A 13,922-nucleotide genomic window follows, 5' to 3' on the forward strand; every position below is an offset into this window, starting at 1 on the left:
TACATTGATACTGCAAAAAAGGCTTTATTGGTGAAAAATAATCTTTACTAAAACTCAGCAGTGACATGCCAACCACCATTAACAAAATGCAGTTTCTCAATTCTTGACATTTGCATATTAACAGCAAGAAGTTTCAAGTAGACATGGTATGCGAGTTGTCATTCACCACAATGACAGTAAAGGAAGCACAATCATGGGAAACTTTTACACCAGTTTCACTTCATTGACTTTAGTTTGTGATTAAACACTATACATGACTATAGTGCATCAAATACATTCCTTGACAAATGTTAACACATTATCAAACTTATAAATATTGAAATATCAATTCCTGACCCTTATTGGATGGGGACTAAACATAATTATGTCCTTGCCTGAGTAAAACACAGAGGAAGTCCAATTTTTAACAAATATATATTAAATCAACCCCCAATCATTTGGCATTATGCTAGGTGCACTTCCTGTTTATGTAAAGGAGCTCCCTTTTTCATTTCTCAGTCATTCTTCCTCCGGCTGGCTGAAATCCAGAGGGCCCTCAAGTCAGTGGTCACTACAAAGCACAGCTAGATTACACAATGCGCCTTTCAAAATAAATACAAACCGAACAGATTCTACATGTAGAATTGGTTTGCAAATTATGTCCGGCACTCTCCCGGTGTGTACCGCAGCCTGGCTCGTACTCTGGCTAGGGCTGGTTTGTTGTTAACACACAGACAATAACAACCCATGCTGGGCTACAACTGAACAATATAAAAACAATTAAATACTTTTTTATAATATGCCAAGACTATTACAGCAAAAGGGTGCAAAAAATAAAATTAAAGACATTCAAGCAAAAGACCCATTAATTGCAAGCGTACAGTATGTAATAAAAATTATTTGGTGGGTGCTTATATTTGTCCTATTAATACGCGTGTGTGATTTGGAAATTCATTTTTTGCATATCCCAACTCTTCCCAAGACACCCTTCAGAGAGTGGGGTCACAGCTAGTGTGACCCTGGAGCAATTCGGGTTAAGTGCCTAACTCAAGGGCACAGAGATTTTTCACCTCGATGGCTAGCAAGGAACTAGCAACCTTTCGGTTACTGGCCCAATGCTCTAACCGTAAGGCTAACCTGCCACATTTGTTCCAGGGTAGTGATCCAGCTGCATAATAAAACATCTACAATTTACCAAACAAAACCAGTCTCGCAACTCTACAACAGGCAAATGTATTGAAACAAACATCTACTCAAGCAATCACCTTGATTTGCATTTTGCCTTGCCTGAAGTGAGAGCGCAAATGAAATTCCTCCATTTTCTTCACCAGTTCAAGGAAGTGCGAGTCAAGATAGGTAACTATACAAACACAACAGCATCGCTAGCACACAGTGAGTCATTGTCACTGTATAAAGTCCTTTCACTGTTTTTGAGCACAAGTCATTAGTAGTCTCAGTGGGACAATCCAACTCACTAACAGCCTCCATATAGACCACAATCTGGTAACCTGCATGTTAAATACACATGTCAGAACATCAACAAAACACATTTCCCATCAAGTGTTCTCCCACAGCCTTGTAATATAACAACCTCTGGTATTTCTCAAAGTGAATCCTAACCTTAGTCTGAGAGATATAGATAACTCCACACACAGTTCGATTAAAATTGAACAACATCCTTCTTTACATCCCCACTCTCCCAACATAATTACCCCCCCCACACCAAGCCGCCACACAATTCTCATAATATGGAAAAGAGAAAGGATTATCTAGTCTCTGAGAAGCCTCAACTGAAAAATAACTAGAATTAACTTTCTGTTAAATAATTGAGATTGGGGTCAAGGAGCGGTCAACAAACAAGCTGTCAGACAAAAAAAATATACTCACTCAGGTCCTGTCAAACTAGTTTGGGTCCATGCTTATTTCTGCAATCAAATCCCTACTGCTGCCTTAGAAAATGTTGGCTGAACCAGAAGCACACTTGGCATCCAGACAACCTTTAAACATGATTTCAACAGTTCGTCTGAACAGTTACAAAAATGGGTGCTTCACGGGGCTGGTGGAAATATGACTTCACAGAAAAAAATGGTTTGGAAATATTAAAAACAATCCCAGTGAACATGGGTGCATTCACATTGAATCATTTGATAAAGTGGACTCCATAAATACAAGGTTCAGTGGGTTGGAGATTTCCTGGCTAGGGTTCAAAGTTCTTACCTTGTCTGTTCTCATGGCAACAAGTGGAGAAATCCATCCCATGCTTGTGGAACATGGTAAACAAAGGCCTTATCTGTTTATGTCCCCTTAAAATAGCTATTCTTATATGGAAACATACAGTCTACTGTTGATATTAGTCACAATTAAATATTTTGGCATATTGTTTCTTCTTTGTCACTTAGAAAAATCTAGAGTGGAGGACAATAAAATAGTCATTTAGTTTAAAAAAAACAGTACAAAGGGTGAGAAGTTATTTTCTTTCTCTTACTTCTATGCCTCTTTCTTTTCAGTCTGTTTTTCCTCTTTACATCCACTCTGGATAACGAGATGGTGGCTGATGAGCCAGAGGGAAAATACAAATAGCTCTCTTCAAATAGGGGATAGAGTTTGAAACATCCGGTGGCCTCGTCATCCCACCCCCCCTCCTTCTCTTGGATCCCTCTCTCTGCACTGCACTCCCTCCAGCTCTGACCTCTTTATGCTCTTCTCTATCCCTGGCTCCATCTCTTCCTCTCCTTCATTGATTGCAACCCATTCTCTATATAAACCTTCCTCCCCTCTTTACAATATGTTAGAGATAGCTCCGCCAGACGGTCCTAACAGGGTAGGATCACTCCCACCCGTCCCCCCATCACCCTCCCTCAGCGCGGACCCGACCACAGTTCATCCTGGGAGTCTGAGTCCATCTCGAATACGCCTCTGCTGGGTTGCGACCCTTTCCCTCGGTCCCCTGAACTGCACGCACCACCAATCTCTGTCAGTGGCACATAGGAGTAGTCCACACGGCCGGGGTGGTGAGCCGGGGACCGCCAACACATGATCAGGTGACCCACCAGGCTGGACAACAGCAGAGAGGTCAACAGGCCAGTGACGATGAGCCAGCACTGCCTGAGGAGAGATAAATGGAAGACATCAGGTACTAGGCATCGGAAGTGAAATAGGTATATTTGCAGTGTGTAGAGCACTTGGAAAATGTACATATCCAATCCAAATCAAACCCATTTTTATCATTATTATCAGAAGAGGATTCATTGATATTAGTATGGGCCCCAAAAATGAACATTTGTAGGACAATGAGTAAAAATGTGAGGAGGAATTAAGAACAGGAGAGAAAGATGATCAATGAATAAATACATTTCAACCTCTCACTCCATCTGTGGATGAAACCATAGCAACTCAAAACAATCCCTCACTAGCATGTGTAAGGTAAGGGGGTTAATAAATGTGTATGGCTCCTGCAGTCTGTGACGTGTTTACAAGTATGGAGGGGTCAAGCCCGCTAAATACAGGTCTAGACCACTGTTGGTCCATGCAAATATTAGCACATCACCAAACATAGCAGTGGACATGCTGTTCTAGTCACACGAGGGGATTAAGTGATGAATTTCTGTCTGAGCCAAGCTGTGAAAAAATAGAAAGGCTGTGTTTTGCACAATGTTCATCTGCATTAATTTACAATAGGAGAGCGACGGAGGGATACAAAGGAGGGAGAGTGGCTGTGCATGCGAGGAGGGTGGTTAGATTGATTTGTAGGTGGTTAACAGCAGGGAGGGGTTTCAGCTGAAATGACCTTTGGCACTTACTCGGAGAGATAAGGCTTGGATTTGTGTGCCTCCTCCTCGCTCCATGTTGCAAACATCTGATTGGCCAGGCAATGGCCAGCTGTGGAAACAGCAATTACAGAAACCACTCATGTCTAAAGTCTCATCCACACACATAATACCAACTATAGATGGTCGCTTCAGCATCCTTGTTTGACTGCACTAGCTGTGACAATTTCTCTCCATAAAAACAGGAATCAAAGTACAAACACAACAATTTGTTATTCCTCAACATTGCCTCAAGCAAATAGTGCCTTCAGAAAGTATTCAAGCAACACGTGACTTACACATTTTGTTACAGCCTGAATTTAAAATGGATGACCTATAGATTGTCACTGGCCTACACACATTTAAAATTGAAAATGCTGAAATGTCTTGAGTCAACAAATATTCAACCCCCTTTTTTTATGGCAAGCTTAAATTAGTTCAGGAGTAACAACTAATTATCTTAACTCACATAAGATACATGGACTCACTGTGTGAAATAGTGTTTCACAAGATTTTTTAATGACTACCTCATCTCTGTACACCACAGGTCTCTCAGTTGAGCAGTGAATTTTAAAAACAGATTCCCCCACAAAGACTAGGGAGGTTATCCAATGCCTCACAAAGGGCACCTATTGGGAGATGGCAAAACACAAACTCCTCGCAAATCCTCGCACTGTCAACTGTGTTTATTTTCAGCAAACTTAACATGTGTAAATATTTGTATGAACATAACAAGATTCAACAACAGACATAAACTTAACAAGTTCCACAGACGTGACTAACAGAAATTGAATAATGTGTCTGAACAAAGGGGGGAGGGTCAAAATCAAAAGTAACAGTCAGTATCTGGTGTGGCCACCAGCTGCATTAAGTACTGCAGCGCATCTCATGTGCAACAGAACTGACATTCCTGTCTTGCAGGAAATCACGCACAGAATGAGCAGTATGGCTGGTGGCATTGTCATGCTGGAGGGTCATATCAGGATGAGCCTGCAGGAAGGGTACCACATGAGGGAGGAGGATGTCTTCCCTGTAACACAGTGTTGAGATTGCCTGCAATGAAAACAAGCTCAGTTCGATGATGCTGTGACACACCGCCCCAGACCATGACGGACCCTCCACCTCCAAAATCGATCCCGCTCCAGAGTACAGGCCTCGATGTGACGCTCATTCCTGCGACGATAAACACGAATCCGAACATCACCCCTGGTGAGACAAAACCGCGACTTGTCAGTGAAGAGCACTCTTTGCCAGTCCTGTCTGGTCCAGCTACGGTGGGTTTGTGCCCATAGGCGGCGTTGTTGCCAGTGATGTCTGGCAACAACAGGCTTTACTAGCTCTCAGTCCAGCCTCTCCCAGCCTATTGCGGACAGTCTGAGCACTGATGGAGGGATTGTACGTTCCTGGTGTAACTCGACAGTTGTTGTTGTCATCCTGTACCTGTCCCACAGGTGTGATGTTCGGATGCATCTATCCTGTGCAGGTGTTGTTACACGTGGTCTGCCACTGCGAGGACGATCAGCTGTCTGTCCTGTCTCCCTGTAGCGCTGTCTTAGGTGTCTCACAATACAGACATTGCAATTTATTGCCCTGGCCACATCTGCTGTCCTCGTGCCTCCTTGCAGCATGCCTACCGTCTGTAAGGTGTTCGTGTCTTAACGACTATTCCACAGGTGCATGTTTATTAATTGTTTGTTTATGGATCATTGAACAAGCATGGGAAACAGAGTTTAAACCCTTTACAATGAAGATCTGTGAAGTTATTTGGATTTTTACAAATTATATTTTTAAGACAGGGTCCTGAAAAAGGGACTTGACTTTTTTTTGCTAAGTTTATAGAAAGGTACATATTGAATATCCCTTTGAGCATGGTGAAGTTATTAATTACACTTTGGATGGTGTATCAATACACACAGTCACTACAAATACACAGGTGTCCATCCTAACTAAGTTACCAGGGAGGGTGAAAACAGCTCAGGGATTTCACCATGAGGCCAACAAAACAGTTGGAGTTTAATGGTTGTGATTGTTGTTGATCCATCCTCAGTGTTCACCATTGTAGATTCTCCACAATATTAACCTAATTGACAGAGTGAAAAGGAAGCCTGTAAAGAAAAAAATATTCCAAAATATGCATCCTTTTAGCAACAAGGCACTAAAGTAATACTGCAAAGAATGTGGCAAAGCAATTAACTTTTTGTATTGAACACAAAGTGTTATGTTTGGGGCAAATCCAAATACATTACTGAGTACCACTCTCCATTTTTAAGCATAGTCATGGCTGCATCAGCTTATGGGTATACTTGTAATAGTTAAGGACTGGGGGACCTTTTCAGGATAAAAAAAATAAACGGAATGAGTTTAGAACAGGCAAAATCCTAGAGGAAACCCTGGTTCAGTCTGCTTTCCACCAGACACTGGTAGATTACTTTTCCTTTCAGCAGGACCTAAAGCACAAGGCACTGGAGTTGCTTACCAAGAAGACAGTGAATGTTCCTAAGTGGCCGAGTTACAGTTTTTTTATTAAATATAAAGGCAAGACCTGAAAATTGTCTGGCAATGACCTACAACAAATTTGGCAGCGCTTGAAGACTTCTGAAAATAATAAATGGGCAAATACTGCACAACCCAGGTGTGGAAAGCCCATAGTCTGGGTTAGTCTCACAGCTGTAATCACTGCCAAATATGTTTCTACAAAGTATTGACTCAGGGGTGTGAATACTTATGTAAATTAGATTTCTGTAATTAATTGTCAATACATTTCCAGAAATGTCTAAAAATATGTTTTCACTTTGCCATTATAGGACATTGTGTGTAGATGTTTGACAAAAAAATGTATCAAGCCGGTTTAAATTCAGGCTGTAACAAAATGTGGAATAAGTCAAGGGGTATGAAAACCTCCTGAAGGCACTCTACATTTACATTGTAGCGTAAACACAAGGAACATTGCAAACAAGCTATTAAGAAATGAAACTTGATATGTGCAGTTGAAGTCGGAATTATACATACACCTTAGCCAAATACATTGAAACTCTGTTTCAGTTTCTGACGTTTAATGTTAGTAATAATTCCCTGTCTTAGGTCAGTTAGGATCACCACTATTTTAAGAATGTGAAATGTCAGAATAATATTAGAGAGAATTATTTATTTCAGCTTTTACTTCTTTCATCACATTCCCAGTGTGTCAGAAGTCTACATACACTCAATTAGTATATAGTAGCATTGCCTTTAAATTGTGTAACTTGGGTCAAACATTGTGGGTAGCCTTCCACAAGCTTCCCACAATAAACTTGGGTGAATTTTCGCCCATTCCTCCTGACAGAGCTGGTGTAACTGAGCCAGGTTTGTAGACCTCCTTGCTCACACACACCTTTTCAGTTCTGCCCACAAATTTACAATGGGATTGAGGTCAGGGCTTTATGGTGGCCACTCCAATACCTCGACTTTGTCCTTAAGCCATTTTGCCACAAATTTGGAAGTATGTTTGGATTCATTGTCCATTTGGAAGACCCATTTGCGACAAAGCTTTAACTTCCTGACTGATATCTTGATGTTGCTTCAATATATCCACATCATTTTCCTACATCATGATGCCATCTATTTTGTGAAGTGCACCAGACCCTCCTGCAGCAAAGAACCCCCACAACATGAGGCTGCCACCCCTGTTCTTCACGGCTGCGAGGGAGTTCGTCGGCTTACAAGCATCCCCCTTTTTCCTCCAAACACAACGATAGTCATTATGGCCAAGCAGTTCCATTTTTGTTTCATCACACTAGAGGACATTTCTCCAAAAAGTACGATCTTTGTCCCCATGTGCAGTTGCAAACTGTAGTCTGGTTTTTTTAATGACTTTTGGAGCAGTGGCTTCTTCCTTGCTGAGCTGCCTTTCAGGTTGTCGATATAGGGCTCGTTTTATTGTGGATACAGATACTTTTGTACCTGTTTCCTCCAGCCTCTTCACAAGGTCCTTTGCTGTTGTTCTGGGATTGATTTGCATTTGTCGCACCAAAATGCGTTCATCTCTAGGGGACAGAACGAGTCTCCTTCCTGAGCGGAATGACGGCTGCATGGTCCCATGGTGTTGATACTTGCGTACTATTGTTTTTACAGATGAACCTGGTACCTTCAGGCTTTTGGAAACAGTGCCCAAGAATGAACCAGAATTGTAGAGGTCTACAATCTTTTTTCTGAGGTCTTGGCGGATTTCTTTTGTTTTCCCCATAATGTCAAGCAATGAGGCACTGAGTTTGAAGGTAGGTCTTGAAATACATCCACAGGTACACCACCAATTGACTCAAATGATGTCAATTAGCCTATCAGAAGCTTCTAAAGCCATGACATCATTTTCTGGAATTTTCCAAGCTGTTTAAAAAGGCATAGTCAACTTAGTGTAGGTAAACATCTGATCCACAGGAATTGTGATCATGAACTTTAAGTGAAATAATCTGTCTGTAAACAATTGTTGGAAAAATGACTTGTGTCATGTACAAAGTAGATGTCCAAACCGACTAGCCAAAACTAGTTTGTTAACAAGAAATTTGTGGAGTGGTTGAAAAACGAGTTTTAATGACTCCAACCTAAGTGTATGTAAACTTCCGACTTCAAAAGTACATATGTAGAGGACTGGGGATTTATTAGGGTTACTCTAGTTTGTGACATACATCCCAACACAGCTTGATTAAGCCCCCCTTAACCCTCCTCTGTTTTACAAGGGTCTAAATATTTTAAACTCCTACATGTGTGTTGTAAGTGGCAGCCAGGCAGTCAGTAGACTGTGGTGAGGGCCAGTCAGCCCATCATCCTCATAAAGAGCACTGTCCTGGGCTATGCTCAGAGAGGGCGATCAACCTTGGAGGACATGGGATGAAGGACTGCGGAAGGGGGTGAGTGAGAACACACTAGAATGAGAGGGAATGAGTCAGTGTAGTGTGGCGTTGATGTTACAACCCCCACACATAAAAACGCCACCAACATAGAACTAGAGTAAATAGAGGTGGTGGATCCCACAGAGATAACTAAAGTAAAACAAAGTGGTGAGATTAGAGTCTGCACGGGCCGGTCATAGTTTAGGAGAGCTCATGAACACATCCCTACTATGCCCTACATATGGACACAACCAGCAGAATAAGGGAGGGAGATATGCAGACAGAGAGCGAGTGATTACCAAACCTTCCATAACAAAGTCATCCCCTACAGAGACATTAACATGGAGAAGAGTCCCCTAAGCAAGCTGGTCCAACACAATTAGACCCAACCAAATCATGAGAACTAAAATAATTATCTCCAATGTGTCTAAACAGAGTACAGAGCGGCAGAATACCGGACCACTGACTGACCCAAAATTAAGGAAAGCTTTGTCTATGTGAACATAGCCTTGCTACTGAGAAAGGCCGCTGTAGGCAGACCAGGCTCTCAAGAGAACACAGGCTATGTGCACTGCCCACAAAATTAAGTGGAAACTGAGCTGCACTTCCTAACCTCCTGCCAAATGTATGACAATAGAGACGCATATTTCCCTCAGATTACAGACCAGCAAAGAACTAGAAAACTCAAATTGATAAACTCAAATATATTGGGTGAAATACCACCGTGTGCCATCACAGCAGCAATATTTATTTATGCATGACCTGTTGCCACAAGAAAAGGGCAACCAGTGAAGAACAAACACCATTGTAAATGATTATTCCCCTTTTGTACATCGTTACAACACTGCATATAGCCAACAAGTAACAAACAAGGAGGGAGGTAAAATGACAGACAGGAACAAAAGAGAGGGGAAGAGAAAATGAGGTAATACATGGAAGGGAAATGAGTCTGGGTGTGCTGGGACAGCTGAGATCATCTCAGAGATAAACCTTCCTGATTTGTACTACAATGAGAACACTAGACACACAGGGCGACTAGATTAGGGTGCCCCCCAATTAGTTGACAGGCTGTTGGTCAACCAAGATTATTTATTTTTTGTCGACCAGTAGCATGCGTGTATCACACACACACGGCCATCTCAGTGAACTAATCTATTGCGAAGGCCTAGACTAAAAGCCAATTTATGCTAGATCCGAAATGTGGTCGGCGGCGCCGTATGGAGGGTGTAACGCAATTACGGTGCCTCCAGAGGCATGCAGCAGCCATGCACCTCCCAAATGAACCAATGCGGAGGGCCCTGTATAGCTCTGCATTGACATTATTGGTTGACGGTAGATGGGAGCTGTACTACTTCCTTTACAACAGCTCTGCACTGCGCTGCGAAGCGTGAATGCCATGACTTCTGCAGAGGCCAATTCACCATAAATGCTGTATGGCCAATGCAGACGTCGGATTGACCATGACTGACCCAGATGCACAATGCACTTCTCTCCAGAATGCACTTTCTCCCACCAATTTGTGCACATTCATTGTTTCATAACTTCATTGTGTGATTTTTTTGCGTTTGATTGTTAGCGTCTATCAGTTCCACATTAAAGATATCACCAGTAGTGCATTTACCGTTAATTCTTAATCTACAGTGTTTGTTCGGCTACGGTCATTTCTGTTAATGCATTCAATATATTATTCCTTTTAGCGTTCTCATTGTCGGAGTGGACACATTGTTTGCAGAGCACACAACCTATGCAACACTTGTGAGGAACAAGTTGGTTTATTTAATTACGAATTTTGCCAATTCCATTTAGTCATTGACAGGAGTGCTCCCGACAAAAGACAATGTTGAGTAAGGACACGCACCTGATTAGACTTAGAAGTAGGCCTATTAGCATATAAAGTGTGCCCATTTGGGGATCTGATAGTATTTCTGATTGGCTTAACGCATCACGACTAATGAGCTGTGGAGATTCTCAAAGTCATGTTTTCTTCACCTCAAACAGCAAGCAAAAAAAGTCTGTTTTAACATCCATTGAGAATGACAGTAGTTCCTCAATGTATTTGAAAAATCTTTCCAGCGCTCTCCCTTTCAAATACCACTCAGTGTGAATGGAAAAATGTCATGCTCTGATCCAGTGGAAATGTCACTAAATAGGCCTACCTGATCACTTCTCATCAGTGGTTGACTTAGACTGAAATAGGTCCTGGCCCCATTTTGGGTGCAGGTACTGTTTATATTTAGGTGCATGAGCTCCACAATAGTTTTTAGCTAATATTCTATAAGAGGTACAGGAGCTCAAGCAATAGGACATTTGAGGTGTCGGTACTCCGCTCCGGTGAGCTCCTGCCCAAGTCAAGCACTGCTTCTTATCACTTGCGCAAATAGCCTACAGCGGTGTCTGTCCCATGCTCACTGGAGCAGGAACCTGAGGGCCCAGAATATTTTATACAATGTTGCAAGTTTGCTAGAGCAAGCTTCAGACCAGACCCAAGTTAATAGTTGATAGAAATGTTTCAAGTTCATTGCAGACAGACCATGTCTGTGTGATTTATAGGATATTTTATATCAGCAGGTTGCAATGTTTTTATTTGTTGGCTTTATGTAGGCTATTTTTTACATAGTTGGCCAACAGCAATAGAAGTTACTTTTTAGGTTTGTATCATTTTAATTTAGATATAATTTTGAGTAACCACATGACAATGATTGAGATATGAAGACGTTTTTATAAATGTGCATATGAAAACCATAACTGGCACACAGATCGGTAGAAATGGTAAGATAAATTGGCATGCCACATGAAAAAAGGTTGCAGACTCCTCATGTAGCCAATTACCAGCAACTTCGGGAGAGTAATGGCAGAATCTGCAAAAGCCATCAGGAGAGGGAAGAGGATGGTTGGGTCAGGTTAAGATTTTTCTTCTGGTTATCTAGATCTCTGGCTCCCTCTTGAGTCATGTGTCTTATTTCAAACAGTGAGCTTAAAGAATCAGACAAGCTCAATGCATATAGTTGATTTTATCAAACTACATAGGATGTGTCTATATGGAGAAATACACGTTTAAAAATGTCAACCAATCGATTTGGTGAAAGAACAGACTTCAGTCGACCAAGATCTTTTTAGTTGGGGCCAGCCCTAGACTACATACAGCCAACTGAAACATATCCTGAATGTCTGTACCATGTAATGATGGGTAACCAATGAAAACAGACAAGTCATGTTTGGGAGAAAACCTATGCTAGCAGGCTTAGAATGAAGTGGTCCACATACTGTACAAGACACTTTACAGGACGACAACTATGAAACTATTAGTAATTTTTAGAGACCGAGGTGCAGAAATCATGAATAGAGGCTTGTAACCTCTTTATGCAGTATGTTGTGATCCATTTAGTTACTGCAACTACTGGTGCTCTGAGTAGGTGGGGGAGTAACAGGTGGTTCCATACCTCTGTGTATGCTCTGGTTCTTCTCTCCCTGGAACAAGGCATTGCAGCTTCCTGTGACCGGGTCACATGGGCACATGTCCTGGCACTGGCACTTCTGCCCACAGTCCAGCCCGTACAAACCCAGAGGACACTCTGAGGGGAACACAGGAAGTGATGCGAGACACCAAGGAAACAGGGTGAGATATCACTGGAAAATACAATAAAGCTTTAATGTAAAGAAACTTCCCTGCTGAAAACTACTGCTCTAGCTTGCAACATCCGGGGTTCGTACCAATGTTTTAGTTTCCTAGACCTTCTTAGGGATTTTAAGATAAATGTTCACAATATGTAATTGTCACACATAAGCTAGTCCATAATACATGGGAACTACAGCATTGATGAACATGAAGAGTTTAACAGCTCTGACAAGACAATAAGACATCAACAATAGCTTCATTTAATCTCCAACGCCACAGGTATTCAGTCCAGGATTTGGGCATCAGAGGGCCAAGGAAGTGATATAACGAAGGCTTAGCATATTAGGGCTAATGTGTTCCAGCAGTTCTCATTCAGAGATTTGGAGCAAGACTATTGGCAGAAGTCGTACAGAGGGGGAGAATGTTCTAGCCAGACCACTGGGAAAGCTTTTGTTGCTCACCGTTATCCCTGTGAGACTGGGAATAAGGCATAACATTGGAAGCGCTCCAAGGTGCTATTACTAAAACAGGTGAGGGAAGGTCTGGGAATGTGAAAGAGAAATTAGGGTTTGATAGGGGATTACGAATTTGCTTTGGAGGGTCGTAAAGGTTGTTTAGGTGTACACCAATCAATCAGGGTTACACACTTATCCTGCCTCACTGCTAGCAACACACCTTGTTCACAGGAGTCGCCACGGAAACCAATGGGGCAGCTGCAGTCACCGTGAACAGTGTCACATAAGCCCCCGTTAGTGCAGGTGCATGTCTGGTTGCAGCCGTCTCCATAGAAACCCAAATCACACACTGAGCGAGACAGAGAAAATAAGTTAAAAGACACTAGTAAGCTGTGATAGGTGGACGGTCAGATACTGTAGATTTTGGAGGGAGTATTACAAGATATGAGGACAAGACGTCATTGTATACAGTTATGTAGGACACAGGTTTGGTCAGGAAGGTAAAGAGTGTATTATAGGGCCATTGGGTTGGGAGAAGGTGCAGTGAGTGAAAGAAAATGTGAGGTCTAGGAGGTGTTAAAGTACTGCCCTGGAATGTGGAAGTTATAACTACCAACCGTAATTGCCAAAGCTCGACAGAGCACATTCTTCACAAATCATAGGGTCCTGGGGACAAGCAACATGTTTCACACCAGGTGAAATGACAGACTTGTTGTGTAAACAAACCAAGCCAGAGAGAGAGAGGCTGATTACCTTGGCTGCAGTTCTTCCCTCTCCATCCAGCGTCACACGCACAGCCATCTGCACAAGGAGAGAGGGATGAGATGAGAGAAAGAGAATAGAGAAATAGGAGAGAGAGGCATTTCATTGTAACCTCAGAGAGCTGGTTCTGAACTCGAGAGGAGAGAAAAACTGTACCCACTCCTCACTCACCCTGTGTACAGACACCGTGGGCACCACAGGCAGGAGGTTGGCACACCAGGGTGTCACAGCCAGTCCCACTCCAGCCCTCCTGGCATTGGCAGTGCCCATTGATGCACGTCCCGTGCCCGCTGCAGTCCTCAGGCTGACACTGGGGCTGGTGGACGCACAGGATGGTGGAGACCCGCCGAGGGCAGCGCCACATGGGGTTTGAGACACTGAAGGAGGGAATAGAGGAGCATGGAGACAAAGAGCAGGTGAGAGAATGAATATCATGAAT

General features: G+C 42.5%; 1 protein-coding gene across 3 annotated transcripts in view; it reads right to left on the reverse strand.

Moving 5' to 3' along the window:
- nagpa (N-acetylglucosamine-1-phosphodiester alpha-N-acetylglucosaminidase) overlaps window positions 1–13,922 on the reverse strand; it is a 19,333-nt gene continuing 5,411 nt past the window's right edge. Inside the window, exons 7-13 of one of the 3 annotated variants that reach the window (XR_002468099.2) lie at window positions 13,655–13,860; window positions 13,475–13,522; window positions 12,942–13,070; window positions 12,091–12,222; window positions 3,780–3,858; window positions 1,867–3,084; window positions 1–1,487 (exon numbers count right to left, since the gene is read on the reverse strand). Coding sequence is in view for 2 of the 3 variants with exons in the window: in XM_021558501.2 (XP_021414176.2) it covers window positions 2,838–3,084; window positions 3,780–3,858; window positions 12,091–12,222; window positions 12,942–13,070; window positions 13,475–13,522; window positions 13,655–13,860 (841 nt within the window). In the remaining variant the exon portion in view is untranslated. Of the gene's footprint in view, window positions 3,085–3,779; window positions 3,859–11,345; window positions 11,509–12,090; window positions 12,223–12,941; window positions 13,071–13,474; window positions 13,523–13,654; window positions 13,861–13,922 lie in introns of those variants that run through there. The other 2 variants (XM_021558501.2, XM_021558514.2) reach the window with 2 other exon arrangements.

Source organism: Oncorhynchus mykiss, chromosome 2, assembly GCF_013265735.2.
Source record: "Oncorhynchus mykiss isolate Arlee chromosome 2, USDA_OmykA_1.1, whole genome shotgun sequence".
Taxonomy (NCBI): Eukaryota; Metazoa; Chordata; class Actinopteri; order Salmoniformes; family Salmonidae; genus Oncorhynchus; species Oncorhynchus mykiss.